A 19,764-nucleotide genomic window follows, 5' to 3' on the forward strand; every position below is an offset into this window, starting at 1 on the left:
ATAGTTGCTTCTAAATGCAACTATCAAAGCACAACAAGCACAACAGCTCTAGATCTGGTTGTACTAGACTGCCTCCTCACAATTATTCATTCAGATCAATAATAGGCATTTACTGTCAACAGGGGGTTTCGCCAATTATAAATCAATATGCACTGATCAATGTTCTTGATTTCTAAAACTAACCCAATAAGTAATAAAAGAACATCTCTGGAGTATTTTAAAATGCATGCACTGCACCAAAGGGTTCCCTCCTTTGTGCATGTTAGGAACATATCCTCCATTCACACAAAGGTTAATTATCCTTCGTGTTCTGTGCTTGGGCTAATGTTGTCTCCTCTGCTGTGTGTTTTAGGAAGCTCTCAAAGTTCAAGCTTGCATAAAAGACAAGGGCCTGGAGGTAAAACCTGTGTTATTTACAGTAATGATCGCCTCCTCAATCTCTTGCTCTTTTCTGCTGGTTACTGGTCCCACCAAACTGCTTTTCTAGTGATTTGTTTGATCCCTTCTTCTAATTTTGTTCATTATTCTCTTCTCTCTTAATTATCCCTGGACCTCAACCTGTCAAATCAGATGCACGTCCACCCTGAGCCCCTTTCTTCACAAGGCCTTTTCATTCGGCTCATGCTGCTAAAGTGGGATTCATTCAAAATTCAAATGACACACTAGAACATAATAATCTTTATAATTTAACTTGAATAAATAATATGAGGCAATATTATATGACAGAGTCATGCTGGTAAGTAAACACTTCCTTGGATGAAAATAGGCTGACCCTAAATTCAAGCAATTCAAGCGGAATTTTTCCTTTTTGCTAAGATGAGTGAAGGATTTAAAAGGCACACACTGGGTCAGTTTAAGGGTGAAGGAATGATTTGACCTGTCGTGGGGCCCAGCAGATTTATGGACTGAATCTGCTGACAACTACTGGTGCACTGTGGGGCTGTAGCGCTAAAGCCAAACATCGCCTACACTAACAGGAGGATTAGGCATTTTCCCATGTGGTCACAGTTGCCAGGAAGATAATAAAACCTGCAGAATTGAACTGAAACTAAACTACAGTTAACTGCAACAAGCTTTGTATTTCATCAAATGCTGAGGCAGTAAGTCTGGGCCAGTAAGAGGATTTAAGGTTTGGAAGCTGGTGCATTTATATATTTATAGCCACATATTTGGGTTAATTCAGTTCTTATGGAACATGGAAGAGACATTTCAACTCCATATATTAACACACATATATTAAGTAGCTACTTTAAAGGGTTGGGGATAGGATTTAACTTTAACTGTAGATTTTAACTACATTGTTAAAATAGTTAGAATAGTTCAGGAGCTAAATGTCCAACATGCACATCTTCAAAGTCTTCCAAAATAAAATCTGTAAAAGAAAAATTAAATTAAATCTCAAAAGTATCTAATGGCTTTAGTTGCAGTTGCTTCTTATATTTCAAACATTTTATTTATGAGAACTAAATATTTCTTTCAGATAAACATTTGCTATAGCACGTGTCGTATAATACAATATTCATATTCCAGTAAACTATCCCTTAATATCCAAAACATTAACAATTAAACCAAATCTTACAGAAATCTTTCATAATGCAGATATGGATGTGTACGGGAAATAAAATTATTATTCTATGTTACAAAGTCAAGCTGTTTCAAAAAATGAAATTTTAAAATCCTTCAAAAACAAAAGCAAACGAAAGAAATTCAAGGCACTTCCTCTTTCATTGATTATACATGTAATTATGCGCGAAGCCAATTGACAGAAGACAATGTGGACAGAACATGAAGACACTGGATCCGTGGGGGAAAATAAAGACAGTCAGTGGTTAAAAAGGCACATTTCTGTCTCAAACAGATAAAGTACTACAAAAAAACACACTAGCAGGCAAACAGCATGTCGCAATGTATCCATAAAGTGCATGACACAACCTTTGTCCAGGCCTGATTTGGGATCATTTATCATCAGCTGCGATTAGACACTGACATGAACCAGAACTACGGATGCCAATAACACCCCCACGTTGGACACATTTGCCTTTTAAGAGTTATTGGAGTATTAAAATATGGCTTTTGGAAGGACATGCAGGCATGTTAACGGTCTCCGCAGTGGTACAGCACACAGGCCTGGACATTCACAAGTCACAAGCACTGTGATTCTGCATCTTTGCTTCAAGTTCTCAAATCCTGGGCAAAGGCTTTTCTGTCTGACCCACATGAATGGTGAAAGCATGAACCAGTCTTAGGGTCTCGGCCTTTTAGATTAGCACCAGTTCAATACTAAGAAGCGTCCCTCTGCTCACCCTGACTGAAGCTGAAATAAACAGGACCAGCTACTTCACTGGTAACGGCAGCTCACAGTGCAGGTGGGTTTTATGTGCTGGAAATGTTGTGTCCACGTTTCTTATTTAACAGCCATACTCTGCAGGACACCCCTCAAAATCTACTAAAAGTGCAGTTTCTAAAGCCATCCTGAGTTACCAGAACATATTTTAAATGTTTCTGAAATGTATCCGATCTGATATGAATCTATTTGAGCACCACAAACACAACAAAAGTGTATTACATTAGAGGCAGAAAGGAACAAGTGGGACATTTGAAATATTTACGTGGAGACACCCCAGTAATTATTATTATTATTATATCACAATATTTATAACATTTTCGAGGATACAAGGTGCACTATTAACAGGCAAGTAGCCAGAAGAGGTTGAGTGTTGTTAGTGAACGCACAAGTTTAGTCTGGATGCGCAAATAATCATTGCCTAAGCAGAAAACTAAGGAGCACTGCGTAAAAGTGTTCCTTGCTGATCAGCAATAGGAGAAATTTCCTGGGCTCTTTTCCGGTACAGTGTGTTGCAGACTGTTTCTTCCAGGACTCGGTTTTATCGCAAATCACACATGGCACTAAAAACACATATGAAGGATCTGTGGGGAATTTAAGTTAAAGTTGATAACAGAAAGCCATGAGAAAGCTCGACCCATAAAAGTACAAAAGCTTCTTTAGAGAGGAGGTCCATCTATACCCGTGATGTCAGCAGCAGTACAACGAAGTGGAAGAAGGGAGTCAGACCTACCCGCTCACCACTGCTTATCCTGAGGCCTTTAGTTTAACACATGAATGTTCTTTCCATGAGGGAATGTATGTCTGCCCAAACTGAAATGAAGGTTAAGTGTCAGTCAGTCATTAGGCATCAAAACATGCAGTGATCAGACTGTTGCCTTCTTTTTTCTTTTAATCACAGGTCCGACTAGAAGGAGAAACGGTGACTGGTAGCAAAGGTGTGATGTGTGGAGGAGGAAAACATAACAGTATGTGGAGGGCTTTAGCGGAAAGAGGGCACCAAGAAGCCTCGGGGAGGAGACCGCCATCGGTGTCAGTGCTGCGGTTTCTGATAATGAAGCTGGGTCACTTCGATGACTGGAGGAGAGGCACTGATCGCCGGCCCACACCAACAGACAGAGGATCGCACCAACTGGAGCTCACACCTGCCACTGGAGAGAGAAAGAAAGAGTAAAACCCAGGGCCCGACTCAACATCAGGGAATGTGCATCTTTAGACAACATGAGGGCAGACAGCCTGACAGAGTGCAGGAAGAAAAGGACGGTAGAAAGGAAATGCAACAATAGCCCGAACACCAGCAGGTTACACACACACGCATCTACAGAACACACCGCAGGAAGACAGGTTTCCTTTCCCTTCTCACAATGCATGGCAGGAAATAAAAGACACTCTCGGTACTGGACAACAGAGGGGCATTCGTCTTTGCCCCACAGTCTAGACCAGGGGTGTCCCTGCTGGTTGTTGGACTCTCCCTGCTGATGACCTTGAACAGGTGAGTCAGCTGCTGAAGGACTGAACACACGATCAAGGTAATCAGCAGGCTCTGCAAGCGACTGGTTTGAGTTTGACACCCTTAGGCTGGACACACGCGCACGCACGCGCGCGCACGCACGCACGCACGCGCGCGCAGTCAGGAACATACTGCACTGTAGCACCACGTATGTGATGACGTACATGTACTATATGATGCAGCGCACCCAAACATTAAGCTAGAGACACGAAACAGAACAAGGAATAAACACATAACACAGATGGGGACAAACTATTTTCAGGCCACTAAAAACTTCTCTGGAGCAGTGATTTGGCCAGGCATTATGGCACCAAGCTATTGTCACAATTCATTCTGACAGCTGAGAGATAAATAGTCTCAGTGTACTTTCTTTGGCCAGTTACACCCAACTAAGAGACTTAAAGTCAACTTATCCCATCCTTCAATACAACCTGACTGTAATAATCCTAAAGGACGCCTGGACATGAGGAGAAAGCAAACCGATTCTCTAACACCAGTGTCACAGTGGAGCAGTTACAGACAGATGCATGTTAATGAAAATGAAAGGGTTAGCCAGCCGGTACACAGTATGAAGTACCTCACGTACTATGGAGATCGCTTTCAGACTGGGGCTGCGGTGCTGTGAATCATGAGGGCAAAAAAAAAGGCAAAACATTTTAAAAAGGCTAAACCAACAGCTAAGCTAATGAAAAACAGAACACGAGTAATCTTAACACGTTCAAATGGCAAATGTTCACATTTAAACGAGTCACAGATGTGCTGAAATCTAAAAACATGTCACTTAATTCTGAGAACAAGCCTGACGAGAGAAGAATAGACTCTATTAGAGACTAAACCTTCTTAGGTCCTCATTTACTGGACTCCAGGTGATTAGCAACATAGTTGACAGGAGCAATGCTATTTACTTACACCTATTTTTTTTCTTGCCCTTACATTCTATTAAAAAAAGAAAATCAAATACAAATCACTTTTATCCCCATCTGTTTCACATTAGGTGTGTTCAGCAGTAAATGAGGCATCAACTTTACTGAAAATTAACACTCTGAATTGTAGTTCAATTTGCAGCACCACAAAGTGAGAGAATGCAAAGAAAATAAAATTACAATTACAATCTCTGTAAATCACACAGTGTTAATATGCTGAAGATGTTAAGTTGTTGTTGTGTTGGTGGTGTGGTGACAGCAGGAAGTATTTACCCAACATCGCTGGGCATGTCCTGATCAGCCTCTGCAGCGGAAGACTCCACGTCTACATCAGCACTGCTCTCACTGCCCTGGGTCGACAGGCCATATGGAGAGTCTGGGCTCACATACTCACCACTGGAACGGACACAAACACACCCAGGCACAAAGGTAGTTCAGATGATCTATGGATGTGCTTCTGCTTACATTGACCCCTCGTGTTAAATTCCATTTTATTTGTGTATACTGACTTCATTTGTTTCTTCAGTTGCAGAATGACCCGCTCCTTCTCCTCCAGCACCCTCTTCAGGGAGGCGATCTCCTTCTGCTTCTCTAGCAGCTCCTTCTGGAGACGATAGTTGCTCTCCTCCAGAGTCTCGCAGAACGCCTGAAGAGACAAGATATTTGATGATAATGCAAACATTGACCTTGGACAGGTACAGAAAACAAGACAGCAACACTTTGTGTTCAAGACTAAGACCTCAAACATTAAGTACAGGTTTGAACATTCAACAACGCTCATAAGTTATAGTAAACAAAAAAAAGTAAATATTCTGCCCGAATCAGACCAGCACCTAGTATAACTAACAAGTAAAGCTCTCCACTTGTTGTTAGAACTATCTACAACCTAACCATCCACTTGCAATAGACCACAACCAAGAACTTAAAGCACCTGAAGAAGGATATTGGGGATAAAGTCTTAACACATGCGCATGCACACTTACCCTGCTCTCCTCCAGGCTATCAAAGGGCCCAGGTGGGTCATCCAGACATAAAAACTCTCTCACAGTTTGGCTGTAAAAGAGAAAGAATGCCGTTTATTGTTTCCACATGACCACTGACTTGACCAGTTAGCATCTGTCCTAATGAAACCGCAGCACAGATGTGAGCTCCACCTTCACATGCAGTAATCGCAATTAAGGCTAAAACGAGTATCTCAATTAGAAATAATTCTCAATTCCAAATATCTTTTTCAGTTTCTCATGGCTGTTTCTTACTTTCAAAAGAGTGAACTACAAGGAGGGACAACTACAGAACTTGTGCAAAGTCAGTGCAGTTGCTGTTAAACTGAGCTAGTGTGGCAACATCACTAATCTAGTTCAAAGCTTCAGGTCCTCAGCAAGAAGTTTCCAGAACAGAGTGAAACAGAAGGTAATTAATGTTAGTACTTAATTAAAGATGATTGTCGTTTATATGTTGCTTTACGAGTCTATAAAAACTCTGTTCCTACTTTCCTGTCTGCCCTTTTCATGTTGTGCAGAATTCCCTAAGCTCCAACAAGAAGTAAAGACAAATTTCAATTTAAACTGCCTTTAAATGCGTTCGTATGTATGTAAAAACATACATTTCTAGCCTTTATCACTGTATTACTCACTCTCACATACCAATTGGCAATGTCCTTGTGTGCAATCAGGTTTTGCAGAAAGGCCTGAAGTCCCAGTTGTCTGTCTTCCAGGAAATCAGTGTCATAGTTGTCTTTGAACCACCTCTTAGGAGGCAGAGAGAGGCGGAAGCCTGGAAACGTCTCCTTCAGCTGCAACACACACACGCACACACGTGATTTAGTCAGTCACAGTACAGAAACCATTAGAAACTGCTCATGTGTTCATTGTAGTGCTCTCTGGTGGACAAATTATGTAGTGTATCCACAAACAACCTGTGTTTCTAAGGCGAAGTTCAAGTTACTAAACCGTCAAACTACAAACAACCCATTCTCACTTATCGTAAGGGTAAAACGCTAACAGCAGATACAACCATTTAAATGTATGGCTAATGAGAATACCTTTGCAGTAGAGGCAAGGTAAGAGAATGTTGAGCAAAGAACCCCCTGCTGCCTGTTTGTGGAACAGGAGTGAAGAAAGAGGATGTCCACACCCTCCCTCTGTCCTCTCTGCTTGTTGAATGCAGGGAGTGAGTTCCCATCTACTTTATTCTAGGTGCCTGGGATTGGATAGATGGATGAACTGTATTGATCCCACAGCAGGGAGATTTAATCAATACAGTTCATCCAATATAATACAGTATATTATTATTATTATTATTATTATTATTATTATTATTATTATTATTATTATTATTATTATTATTAATAATAATAATAATAATAATATTCCCAAACCTGGAATGTTTTTGTTGTTGTCTATGTTTAAAGATCAAAGTGTATGATAGTTTGTTATTCGCGGAGAACCTGTACTTTTTTTTAATAATAATAATAATAATAATAATAATAATATCTAAATATTTACAGCTCAGGCATGTACAGTAGTACCTTACTTGTGCATAATTAAAGGAAGCATGGACCAGAATTACACATACATTTCAAAAATTAAAGTGTCCATAAAGTGAGTGAGCGCTGATTTGAGCCTGTCAGTCTAACAGCTGGGGGGATGAAGGACCTGCTCCTTCCTACACTGTGGGTGGATCAGTCTGCCACTAAGGGAGCTGCTCAGACCACAGTCTAGTGCGGTGGATCTGTTCCACAACTAGTTCCACCTGTTCAGGTGTGTCCAGGTAAGGCTTGCCTGGTTTGTTGTCATTTTCAACAAAGCCTTTTAATAATCCCTCGTGTCCTTGTTTCCCTTTTGCAGAGACACACATTCCTACTAAAGCCAGGCCTGTTGGCTGTTTGGTAACAGTAAGCTTCTTTGTGTGGCTCTAATCCTTTCCACTGCGTAGTCAAATATAAAAGACAGTCAGCTGAAAGCAATCTGTGTCCAGATACATGGACAGTTTGGACAAATCATCACACATGTACAGTCATGGAAAAAGAATTTGGGACCACATGTACAGTGAAAGCTCCCAGACAGAAGTACCTTATCATTGAGTCTGGAGAAGTCTGCATATCTTCTAAAAACAACCCAGTTCATATCGGGAGACTTCCTGACAAGGATCTTGTACACCTGCAGCAGAGAAGAGACAGCACACGTGTACAGTACAATATGAACCCATTTCCTTAACGGCTTGTTTCTCTCTGCTTTTGTGAAGTGTCTGATTTATATGGTAAATAATAAAACCAGTGTGTGTTGAGTAAATGCTGATATTAGAATTCTGATCTTCTTGATGAGTTTGCTTGTCCCTTAGTGTGCAAGTGTTTCTAAGTGCGTTCCTGTTACTATAAATAGCACAGTGTGTCAAAATAGGCTAAATATAGTAACATTTGAATCTGAGGCTTTGCAGAGATGATGTCACAGGAGCTGAATGATTTCATACCGTGAACTTGGCCCTCTCCTCCATGACCTCATATCCCAGGACAGTAGGGGTGAGGGGCCTCTCCTCAGCTCTCTGGCTCCCAGCAGGATCGGATACAGAGCGAGGGCAGCTTGAGTATTCCACCGAGGGCTCCAGAGCGCCGTTGACCCTGGCCCGAGTGACGGGGCTCTGTGTGGGTGGCGGCGTCCGGCTGCGGTTGCCTCGGTCTTTGCAGCGAGACGGGCGCTGGGAACACGGCGCCGCGCAAACTCCCCCGCGGTCCTCCCCGGACGCCGCGATCAGGTAGGACGAGGTCTCCGAGCTGCTAGAGACGCTGCCCAGCGACGACGCCCGCTGGGGCCGTCGGAGCTGGCTGCTGCCACCTGACAGGCCTCTGTCCATGGGCACGGGGACGGGCACGAAGGGTGACGCCATGTTCTGGAGCCGCACACTGACCCGCCACTGCAGCTGGGCTCTCACGTCGGCACCGAGCTTCACTCACGTCAGCGCTGTGGTGCAATGATGGAGGGAAGCTGCAATGCCTCACCTCACCCTAGGAGGCCGGTAAACGCGCCGAACAGCCTGTGCAAAAAAGAATGACTGCAATATGAATCAATCAGAATTCAAAAGTGACTTTTACATCTTGAACTGGTGATGTCTGTATCATGTCTATATCAACTAAATCCAATAGAAATCAAATAATGAAGAGGATGATGTATTAATTCATGCTCATAATAAGACTGTCAGCGAGCAGCCACTGATCAGTGGATCAGCATGAATACAAATGAACATTCCCATAGCGTGAAGATGTACGATAGATGATGATAGAACGTGACTAATATCCTTAGGATACAGAGGAAAACCACGTGTGGCACAAAAATGTAAACGCAAACAAAAAACAAACTCGCTAACGTTTCACTGACTCAACCACTTTAATAATTCTTGAAACTCTGAGAAGACGACACTACAGCATAAGGAGGCACAAACTGCAGAATGTACCCGTGTTGACGTTTATCAGGTGACGTTAACGAGCGACAGTAGCCGAGTGCGTAAAGTGGCACAAACGCTATTCACGAAACGTGGCATTTTACGTACAACCAATATTACTTTGGTATTTTCGTGCTTTTGAGTTCAGCTCATTCCGGTGGACATTGGCCTTTAATTTACGGGTTCTACTTAACTCGTTCTGTCTATAAGCAACCATGTGAACAGCTTGAACCGCAGTAGCTAGTGACAGTTAACGTTAGCTAGCTACCGCGCAACAATACAAACAAAGTAGCGCGGCTAACAAGTTTAAAGCGATGAGTAGCTTATTTTAATGGTTACTTGATGCCAAATGAAGTAGCAATTCCCATTATTTTCAAAAGCACTATTGTTGTGTTTTTTCAGCTTGCCACTATTAACTACGGCAACGCTACGAAGCTCATTTCTAAATGAGTTCCCTCCGTCCCGCTGGCAGCGGCACCAATTACATTGGGTTAGCTTGTCGGCTAGGACGCGCGCAGGAGCCAGGATGACGCACGGTCTCGGGGACTTGCGCTCACCTCAGTGACCACGTCGTTCCGCTTCGGACATTAAAGCATCGCACCCATAAAGCCCGTGGTCGGATTGTGCCGTTGCTGTTTACGCGGCATCTCCGCGCTGCCTCGCCGACGTTCGCACGGATCGAGTCCTCCAGCGCCAGTGCGTCCGCAGAGCCAGGTGAGGGGGCTGTGGCGCAGGGCGACATCTGCTTTGACCCAGCGGAGACGCGGGTCATGTTTAAAGTTGCGTCCCGTCACCTCGATGGCTTCAACGCGTCTAACGCAACATTTCTTGATTTAGACACAATGGCATCATCCGCTTTTTAACACTTAACGTGGGCATGGGATAAATATATATATTATTGCAAACTCGTGCTTGACACACAGCAGTTGGAGTTCTGTCAATTTATTACTGCGTCGAAGAACAAGCCTGGGTCCAGGTTTCAAGCTTGGACTTGTGCACAGCACAGCAAACTATTTGAATGAGCGAAAGTCTATTTTAAAGTGTATTGATTTGTATTGACAAGAGACCACTATGCTAATGAAAGTACACTGACTGAACCCACAGTCAGTTAACACAGTGCAGTTAATGATGTGGTGGACTCTGAATGGTCTGCAGACATCCAGCCCCTCACACGACATCATGCACTGTGTTCTGACACCTTTCTGTCATTCAGTACAATATCAGGTCATCTGCTGAAGGGTTCACAGTAAACAGCATCTGACAAGACAAACGGACTTTACACAACAGTGCAGTGCAGTGTAAAAAACAATTTCTCCATTAGATGTTCACCTGTATTTTAGAATGAGGTGTGGTTGGAGGGACATTTTGTGCTGAACACTCGTTTAATTTCCCAACATTAGCACAAACGCCAGGAAACTCCACCCTTCTGACACAGACTGCGTTTTTTGCGAATGGTAGTTGTCAGCTTTTAATTCTTTCCAGAATTACAGTTGCTTTATTTGCTGGTGTTGTTCACGTCTTCGAAATGGGAATGTTGATGGACCAGCAAATACTTTTCAAGCACATGAAGTTCTGCTACGATGTTACTCCTGTCTGAGAGTCATCAACTGTAATAGGTGAACGTGTGTGAACAAGCACCTCTTACTTTTTATTTGTCATTCTTCATTGAAGGGATTTGCAGTCACAAATGCAATCACATTTCAATCACACCAGACACAGCTACAGCAGATTAGGAGACACAGTCTCTGATAAAGCTGATGAATGTGTGTTCTTATCAAGAGCAAATGAGGTTTTGGTTTCAGTGGGATTCTAACCTTGTTTCCCACTGCTCTGCGTTTGTACATATGAACTATACAATAATGTGCTTAAATACCGTAAGCCAAACTCAATATTGTAATTCGGTTTGAATTGAAAACAGTGTAATTTAGTGTCAGGAAGAGATGGCTCTTTTTTTCTTTTGTGTTATTGAGTGTATGTCATATTTGTCCCTGTTTCATTTTAATTCAAATGCTCAGAAATGTTATTGAAATTTTAGGTTGTTGTGGACTTTTGCTGAAACTCATTTTAATAGGAATAAATAGTGAGAAAACTCACATTGAACCATTTCTTAGCCAGACACAAGTGGATGGATGGTTTATGAAATGAATCAACCAGCATTGTATAAACCTATTATGATATAATGTGAAAATGTTAATGAATAAACATATACTGTACGTTGTAACACAGAAAAACGGGACCTTTGAACGTTTTCCCCAAAAGTTCCCTTTTTTGTGTGTCACAATGTTTAAGCTTCAACACGCTGTCTCATTATAAACTAATCAAACTAACCAAATGTTGAATTGTCTTCATTTCTTCAGAACTGTCTCAGCAGAATGAAAACTGTGTGTTTCTTTGTGACACGTATTCTCAGGTTCTTCGCAGGGCCGGCGACACCAGGACTGTCAGGACCGTGTCCAATCTCACTATTCAGCTCAACAAACCAAATGCTCCTTATTTCTTTACATGTTGTATGGAGAAAAATGTTGTCAGCTTGTGGAGGTGTGTGAATGAAGTGATGATAAAGTTCCCATTTGCTAAAAATAAAACAGTTGTTGTCAACTGAATAGTGTAAGATTTAATTTGTGGTTTAAGGACTGTCACCACACACATGCAGACTCATTGAATTTACCAGTATTCCTGTCTTCCTGTAAGTATTTGTCTTAAATGATTCCAAGATTTTTCGGCACAGTCTAAAAGGCTCGACAACACTGAGCTAGAGTCTGTGGACGTGAAAGCAAAGAGGAGGCCCGGGTGAACATTAATAACTGGGTGGGGACGCGCTTAATCCATCCACCCTCCTAAAGTTAAACTCACTGAGTGTGGGGTTAAAACTAATCGTCAATGCCAGTAAACCATTTTTCTTTCTTTTATTGTTAATCCTCAGGGATCTATTTCGGTCATTTATCATCTTACAGGTTTACAGGTTAACCTGAACTCAGAGCACAACAGGCAGAGTTATTGTCCTTTTATCGTACCTAAAATGCATGTGTGATGACTATACACCAGGTAGAATCCCAGGGCTCTGTGGACAACATGCCGACGGTCAGTGCCATCTACTTCAAAGGCCCGGAATGATCAGTTCACAGAGAATTCTACGGCTGATGCTCAGTTTATCCTTCATAAGGTAAAACTTCACAAAAGAAGCAGTGGAGGAGAAATAACAACAAAAAGTAGTGTTATAAAAGGTCATGTCACCTCAAATAAACTACGAAAAACTCCTACTAAGAGTCTACAGATGTGAGAAAACTGCTTGTAGACATACAGTATTTGTAATTTAACTTTGTTTGGTAATTGCCATTCTGTATATCTGCTGTGATCCTTTATATAAAGCTATCCATATATTTGAATTAACAATCAATGTATCTGAATCCTTTCCCAACACACAAATAAATCTCTTGTTGACCATATTTTGTGAATCTATTAAACGTATTTGCAATATTAGGTTTCTTGTGGGTAAAACATTTAGTACATTTATTAAAACATTTGCCTTGTTTTCTCTAGAATCAAACCAAGATGGTCCTGAGCTTAGCTGCCAGGTTATGTTCATGTTTTGCAGTATAGAACCAGCGTAAGTAGATGTATTTTAGTTCACAGAATACATTTTTCCATTTTTGACACTGACTTCACGCTTCGGGTGGTTAAATCACTTCCACAGCAGTGAATACTAATAAAGTTTAGCAGCATGTACAAAACTACAGTAGAGTGTATTCAAATTAAAAGTGTGCACAGATACTGGAGATGCCTTGTAAAGGAATTTAACCAAATATGCTGATTTTCCTGAGACAGAGGACACCACTGACTGAACAACCAGTCTCACAGCAGGACAAACCCGGGGAAACGAGTATAACCTGTCAGTCACATTCTAATACAAAGGAAAAGAACTGTTGGTAATCATTCATTTCAGACTTTGGATCATTTAATATCACAATCAACTCTTTAGTTGCAGCCACGACACATATCTTCAAAAAGATTTGATAACGCGAAGTCCGGGAGACCGTGGTCATTTCGGCTTCCGTAGCACAGTGACGCAAAATGCGGAAACGTTTGGGGCGTGTCTCCCTGTAAATAGAGAAGCCGATGCTTCGAGCTGAGCTCAACCTGTCACCAAGAGACCGCTGATCACCGCAGAACTTCACGAGCTGTCTCAGTCTGTTACGGTAGGATAGTTACATACTTTGTAGATGTGTGGTTATTAATGAACGTGTACATGACATAGTAGACATTTGCAAGACCTAATTATACCGATGAAGTGAGCTATATATAATGTATAACTTTGTTTCCACTCATTATCTTCTGATAAAAGGTGACCTAATTAAACGCGTTGATAGAACTGATATGAGGATTAATGCTTTATTCCCTCTCTTTGCAGACACAATGGCATCACTCAGCCCCCTCTCCAGCGCCAACACTGCGTTCTGCCTGGCTTTGTTCGAGAAGCTGGGTGGCAACGACAACACCGCCAACATCTTCTTCTCCCCCTTTAGCATCTCCTCAGCTCTGGCTATGGTGATGCTGGGGGCCGGAGGAAACACGGCCACCCAGATGTCAGAGGTACGGTCCATCAAAGAACACAGCCGCTCCATTCTCCTGCTCCATGTTGATGTTGGGGTTTCTAGGTCTTTACTATTGAAGAGTTCCTTGCTGAGAGACAAGTACGAGTGGCGAGGGCGTGTAGGACCATATTAAATGTGGATCACCAGTTTTGTCAATCAGCATAAGCAAACACTAGAAAGAGGCCGCTCTGTGTGTTACTATGGGAACGTACGGACATTTGAGGACAATAAAGTTCTTGGTGTAGTAAAGTAATTGCCACACTGTGTAGATGTTGGTTCCTCTTGAACGCTGTCTATTCCAGTGTCACAGTAACTATTACTGAGCATTGATAATCTGTGATTCAAATATTTTCCAGTAACATGGAGAGTTGTTAAAATCTGTCTTAAAGCTACTGTGCATATGCCTCTTCAGTAAGGATCAGTTTGGATAAAATACAAGTATACGCTAATACTCTGTTTTATAATTTTTACACCACGAAGGCAATAAATCCCTCATTTGGCAGAATGAACAGCAGTGCAATAGGACGTTTGAGAGAGGTGGTTACCAAGGCCATTTAGTGACCTTTTTTATAATGTCTTACTAAAGCAAAGCCACACCTAGATATGTCAGGCTAGTGGAAGCTTGTGGGCAAGGCACAGCCTCACCCTTAACACTACATAGTTCTATGTCTGAGAAAAGCTCAGATGACTGAACGAGTCAGTCCTGATGAAAAATGAATGTGCTAGTGTTTGATTTTAACATGCACTTAGAACAGTTGTTTGCAGAGCATAAAGAGTGTCAGTGGTTCTATAATTAAGCTGTTAATAGTGCTAACATCAATAATAAGAGTGTGCATCGTTCTTCTGACGCAGTTGTCGTTCATATCTCTTTGTCTGGAATCTAAAACATATACCACAATATAAACCATCGTGGATAAAATGTTTTTTGTGTCTTTTCTAAGGCTGCCTTCGTTCCAGCAGGTGGCAAAGTCATCAACAAATGAGATTTGCATGTAATGATTGAATCACGTAAAGATGTGTGTAGCTCCTTGTCTGATATAACATCACAGTGACTTACAACAGTCTAATCATGATAAAGCAGAAGCTTGCGCTGATAAATAAGGCACGGCTGCATGCATGGCTTGGTAAGACAAACCGGGTATGTGATTGTGAAATTATGAACAGAGCAAAGTTAAGAATAAGATGAGGCTGTGAGATGTTTCACCAGCCAGTAAGCATACGTACATTCAGTTTGTTTAGAATAGCTTTGTTGTAACTTGCTTCTCAGACATTTGGCCAACATCTGGTCCATGAATGAATCATACATTTGGTTGACCGTAAGAAATGTAGAAATGTGTGGGTCTGCCGTGATCTCACTGGGATTTGCAAGAACTTGTCACTTTTCACAACAGACGAATTTAGTCACTTAATATAGTTTGTACAGTCATGCTGTACAACTTGACCTGATCCCATGAGGCAATAATTGTTGGGGACAGCTGCAGTTCAAGGCGCCAAAGGATTGGTTTGTGTGAGCACAGGGGTAAATGCCAGTAGGACGGACTGGCACAGAACCAGAACAAGCACAGTTCTGGAGAATGGATGAAGCAAAACAAGAATGAAATATAATATGGTTATTATGCAAGTTTATTTAAAAGTATGTGAGCTTTCTGTAAAAATTTTGTAACAATGTTCGTGGTGCCATGTACTGTATTTCACAAATTTGGTTTTCTTTTTAAAGTTGTTACCAGATGTTTACTTGCAAAATAGGTTGATTTAAATATTACTGAATATATACTTGATGACTAATATGTAGTACTGAAATAATATTAACAATGTAGTCACATAAACCCATTGACCTTCACTGTTTAAAGCTTACGTTGGAGGTGCACTCAGGGCGTGGTCATGCAACAATGCAATGAATAATCCTAATGCAGATACTCCCAGTGTGACAAGTAAAGGAAATGTAACGAGAAGGTTGAGTTTGAACACTGATGTTGACCTGAGCGACAAACTACAACCTTTATCTCTCTGTGTGTTTGTGCTAAATGAGCAATGCAATTACTCAAGCCCTATAGTGTAATTCAATGCATCTTACAGTGTGGGTTATATTTGAAACTTCCTGTGAACAATAAACACCACTAACTGCACCCCTAGGTCCTCTGCTTCAAAAAGACAGAAAAGGGGCCACATGCAGGAGATCAGCATCAGCATCAGCATCAGCAGGTCCAGATGCATCAGCAGGTCCAGAGCAGGAAGCCACATTCTTTACCCAAGGTGGTGACAAAGCAGTACAGGAATGACAAACTGACTCAGGGGCATTCTACTAACCGGTGGAGCTGATGGTGTCCTGTGCAGAGGGTTCCCTATTGTTTTTCATCACTGCTCGCTACTTGCTACGATGCTCTTTTGTTTTGAAGTCCTAACTCTTCATGGTTTCTTCCTGCTCTGGTGTTTATCTCCTCCAAGCAGCTGTTGGGCACCAACATGGTCTTTACTGATCGCTCTAAAAGCTGTGAAGTATTTTGTGTACATGTTTCCTATTTTTCATATCAAACATTTACACTTGTCCATTGCTTTAAATATGTCAACACGGTGAAGGGCTGATGAGCCTTTAAAAGCATTTATCAGAGGTCAGAGCTTTGGCAGACATTTCCATGGGTTCTTTAACATTACTACCCTCTGGATGCTGCTGTTTTGGAAGGTTATTTTCAAAAGGTATTTTTAGAAGTTCTATTTATTTAACAATTAGACTAACACTGTAAATACACTTACCCAACACCACCTGCTTATTTTCACAGTGCCTGAAAACCAAAGACTGTCACGATGAGGTCCACACTTCTTTTGCCCAATTGCTGAGTGAGCTTAACAGGGCAGGTGCTCCCTATTCCCTCAGCGTTGCCAACAGGCTCTACGGAGAGAAGTCGTACCAGTTTGTTCAGGTGTGTATCATCCTGTATCTGTGCACGCATCTTCATGTGCTATTGTTCACGCCTTTTTGGCTGCTGAAAACAAAACTGCTGAATGAAGAGTGGATCAAGTGTCTGTAAATATACCGACTAATCGACACGACATTTATTTTTGCAGGATTTCTTGGCAAAAACTAAAAAGTGCTACAGCGCAGAGCTGGAGGCTGTTGACTTCAAGTCGAACTATGAGGCGGCACGACTTAACATCAACAGCTGGGTGGAGAAGAATACACAAGGTGGATCTTACCAGCGTGCTAAGACCTCTGTGTCTATTAAATGCCTTTACTGCACAGTTTCTTCACCTCCACCTCCAAAACGGAATAAGGTTTACCTGAAAATGTAATTGTGCTTTATATTGTTAGGTAAAATTAAGGATCTGCTGGGCAACGGTGTGTTGGATTCACTGACCAGACTGGTGCTGGTCAATGCCATCTACTTCAAAGGCAACTGGAACAAGAAGTTTCAGGAAAACGCCACAACGGATGTTGATTTTAAACTCAACAAGGTAACATTAGGACCAACACGTGTCTGACACACAAGATTCAAGACACAAGATGCACATGTTTTAATCTGAAAGCACAGTAGTATGACAAAACTTCACAAAACAACTGAATTATAATATGCAATAAAGGCAAATTTATATTTGGATGCTAAAATACACATAGTTGGGATATGTTTTATTTCTGGGGCCTCTGCTTTGAGCCAAAGAAAATCTAAAAGCCATGAGCCACAACTTCTCTTTGCTCGACTGAGCCTCTGGTACATGCTGCTTTCCTCTCCCATCACTTTTTAACTTGCTTGGACTGCACTCCTCCAGAACGGTGTTAGTTCAGTAATTAATATTTGATTTTGCTTTTACAGAATGACACTACCACTGTGAAGATGATGCACCAGAAGTCTAAGTTCCGCCTGACTTACATCCCTGAAGTCAGCTGCCAGGTACTGTAATCAAGTTGTTCAGTTAATTATTCAGTTCAGCCGTACTAGCTAATAAAATGACCAGGTAAAAACAAAACAATTAGCTTCACTACTTGACAAGGTTTTGTTTTGGCTGCATATAATCTCTTAACCTCTCTTGCCACTATAAAATCAGGGTATATACAGTATGTGTGCTGTGACGTTACAGATCCTGGAGTTGCCTTACAAAGGGGAGGATCTCAGCATGCTCATCTTTCTACCCAACAGCATAGAGGACAGTTCAACTGGTCTGGAGAAGGTATCCTCTACTTTGCAATGAAATAATAATAATAATAATAATAATAATAATAATAATAATAATAATAATAATAATAATAATAATAATAATAATAATAATAATAATAATAATAATAATAATAATAATAATAATAATAATAATAATATTGTTTCCACACCAGCTGCAGAAGGAGCTGACCTTAGAAAACTTCATAGAATGGACTCGTCCAGACATGATGAATGAAGTTGAGGTCAAGGTCGGGCTGCCCCGCTTCAAGCTGGAGGAGAAGTATGACATGAAGAATGTCCTGGTCAGCATGGGCATGGTGGAAGCCTTCGACCCAAGACTGTGTGATTTCTCAGGTACAACACATTCTTGAATCAACAGGTCCATGATAAACACTAATTCTAGATTCCTGCCTTGTACATTGATCTTGTAAAAACACCCTCCTGTCACAGGCATGTCTCCAGCAAACGACCTGGTGCTGTCAAAGGTGGTCCACAAGGCTTTCGTGGAGGTGAACGAGGAGGGGACAGAGGCTGCTGCTGCCACTGCTGCCATCATGATGCTGCGCTGTGCTATGCCTACACCTCCCTTCATCGCAGACCACCCCTTCCTTTTCTTCATCCGACACAACCCCACCATGAGCATCCTCTTTGCCGGTCGATACTGCTCCCCTCAGTGAGCTCCGAGTTTCCTACAGCTGTAGTTGATCACACCATGAATTCCCGTCCCTTATTTTTTAACAGCAGATCCCCATTGTGGTGCTTGATATTCTATGGCTTCACTTCTTACATGAGTAACTGTGTGTTTATCCTGTGCCTTCCTGAACACTGGGGCTTTGTACTGTTGACTTTTGTGCCTTATCTATAGGATGTGCTTTATGTCAGTACTACATATGTAGCCCTGTTTGCTGCACCCATACACTTTAACCTGGTTTATCTTATCTTGCACCTATAAACACTTATAACACAAAGAATTTCATCACATTTTTCAAACTTCAGATACAGTAAGTAAAGGCTGAACTAAATCACACTGTCCTTGGTAATCTAAAGTGCAATTATATAGAACTGTATCATTATGCATATAATGAATATAAGCAATAAAGAAAGAGAGCTGACATAACACTGTTTGTCAAGTAACTTCATTTCTAAAATTTTGTTTTTAATTCAATAACATCTATCAAATCTGTTTTATATTTTCAAAAATATCTCAAATGCGTTTTAAAATCTGTGTTTGATCTTAGTAAGTGCTAAATGATAATGATTTATACTCTTATTTTTTTAAAGAAGTGTTTATGCTCCTAACTGGTTTATATTTTGATCTGGAAGAGTGGTCAGACTCAACAGTGCACGATGTTAGATCAGTGTTTAGAGCTACAGTAATAACTAAAATCTGTCTGGTTGTATAGGTTTTTTGGGAACATTGATTTGTTTAATGCACACAATATTTGGTACAGTATGATGCTCTAAACATAGGAGGCAGGTAACCAACAGATCTACTAATGTACTGTAGAAGTACTCCACTGGAGTATATATGATATTTGCTAATGGAACCATTACTACATACTTTTTACTACTTTAACAGCTGTAATTACGTTTCAAAACAAAATTATGTAAATATTATGGCTTTGTGAGCTTCCATCTGGTCAGAATAAGCTTCGCCTTTACCAGCTACTGTTTATGTTGTACAGTCTCTATCCAATGAATATCATCCCCATCACCTACAAACTCCAGTGTGATCATTAACGGTTTTATATGCTTAGATGCAGTAGATGGACTCTGATTGACTTACCTCATGTGTTTTTACTGCAAGGTTTAG

The 19,764-nt window shown here is 41.2% G+C and overlaps 2 protein-coding genes and 1 long non-coding RNA gene across 7 annotated transcripts; 2 read left to right on the plus strand and 1 right to left on the minus strand.

The window, feature by feature from the left end:
• Nucleotides 1-1,706: 1,706 nt before the first annotated feature.
• On the minus strand, nucleotides 1,707-9,910 carry snx16 (sorting nexin 16). Of its 4 annotated transcripts, none has more exons than XM_029145765.3 (9): nucleotides 9,769-9,910; nucleotides 8,246-8,806; nucleotides 7,849-7,935; nucleotides 6,421-6,569; nucleotides 5,761-5,830; nucleotides 5,287-5,423; nucleotides 5,051-5,173; nucleotides 4,441-4,473; nucleotides 1,707-3,495 (listed from the first exon to the last, which is right to left on the minus strand). In XM_029145765.3, the coding sequence occupies exons 2-8, from the start codon at nucleotides 8,657-8,659 to the stop codon at nucleotides 4,455-4,457; spliced, it is 999 nt and encodes a 332-aa protein (XP_029001598.1). In that variant the 5' UTR covers nucleotides 8,660-8,806; nucleotides 9,769-9,910; the 3' UTR covers nucleotides 1,707-3,495; nucleotides 4,441-4,454. The 4 variants fall into 4 exon arrangements, with proteins under 4 accessions (XP_029001598.1, XP_029001597.1, XP_029001596.1 ...); XM_029145764.3 differs by having other exon boundaries at nucleotides 4,432-4,473; XM_029145763.3 differs by lacking the exon at nucleotides 4,441-4,473.
• On the plus strand, nucleotides 7,229-8,081 carry LOC129603990 (uncharacterized). The gene is made up of 2 exons (XR_008694498.1): nucleotides 7,229-7,546; nucleotides 7,624-8,081. It is a non-coding gene; the product is annotated as an uncharacterized LOC129603990 (long non-coding RNA).
• Nucleotides 9,911-13,247: 3,337 nt separating the features above from the next.
• On the plus strand, nucleotides 13,248-19,068 carry serpinb1l3 (serpin peptidase inhibitor, clade B (ovalbumin), member 1, like 3). 2 transcript variants are annotated; one of them, XM_029148405.3, is made up of 10 exons: nucleotides 13,248-13,407; nucleotides 13,620-13,801; nucleotides 15,937-16,056; nucleotides 16,581-16,721; nucleotides 16,867-16,984; nucleotides 17,111-17,253; nucleotides 17,610-17,687; nucleotides 17,875-17,964; nucleotides 18,125-18,305; nucleotides 18,402-19,068. In XM_029148405.3, the coding sequence occupies exons 2-10, from the start codon at nucleotides 13,625-13,627 to the stop codon at nucleotides 18,626-18,628; spliced, it is 1,275 nt and encodes a 424-aa protein (XP_029004238.1). In that variant the 5' UTR covers nucleotides 13,248-13,407; nucleotides 13,620-13,624; the 3' UTR covers nucleotides 18,629-19,068. The 2 variants fall into 2 exon arrangements, with proteins under 2 accessions (XP_029004238.1, XP_029004239.1); XM_029148406.3 differs by lacking the exon at nucleotides 15,937-16,056.
• The last annotated feature ends 696 nt before the right edge of the window (nucleotides 19,069-19,764 follow it).

Source organism: Betta splendens, chromosome 4 (genome assembly GCF_900634795.4).
Source record: "Betta splendens chromosome 4, fBetSpl5.4, whole genome shotgun sequence".
Lineage (NCBI taxonomy): Eukaryota > Metazoa > Chordata > Actinopteri > Anabantiformes > Osphronemidae > Betta > Betta splendens.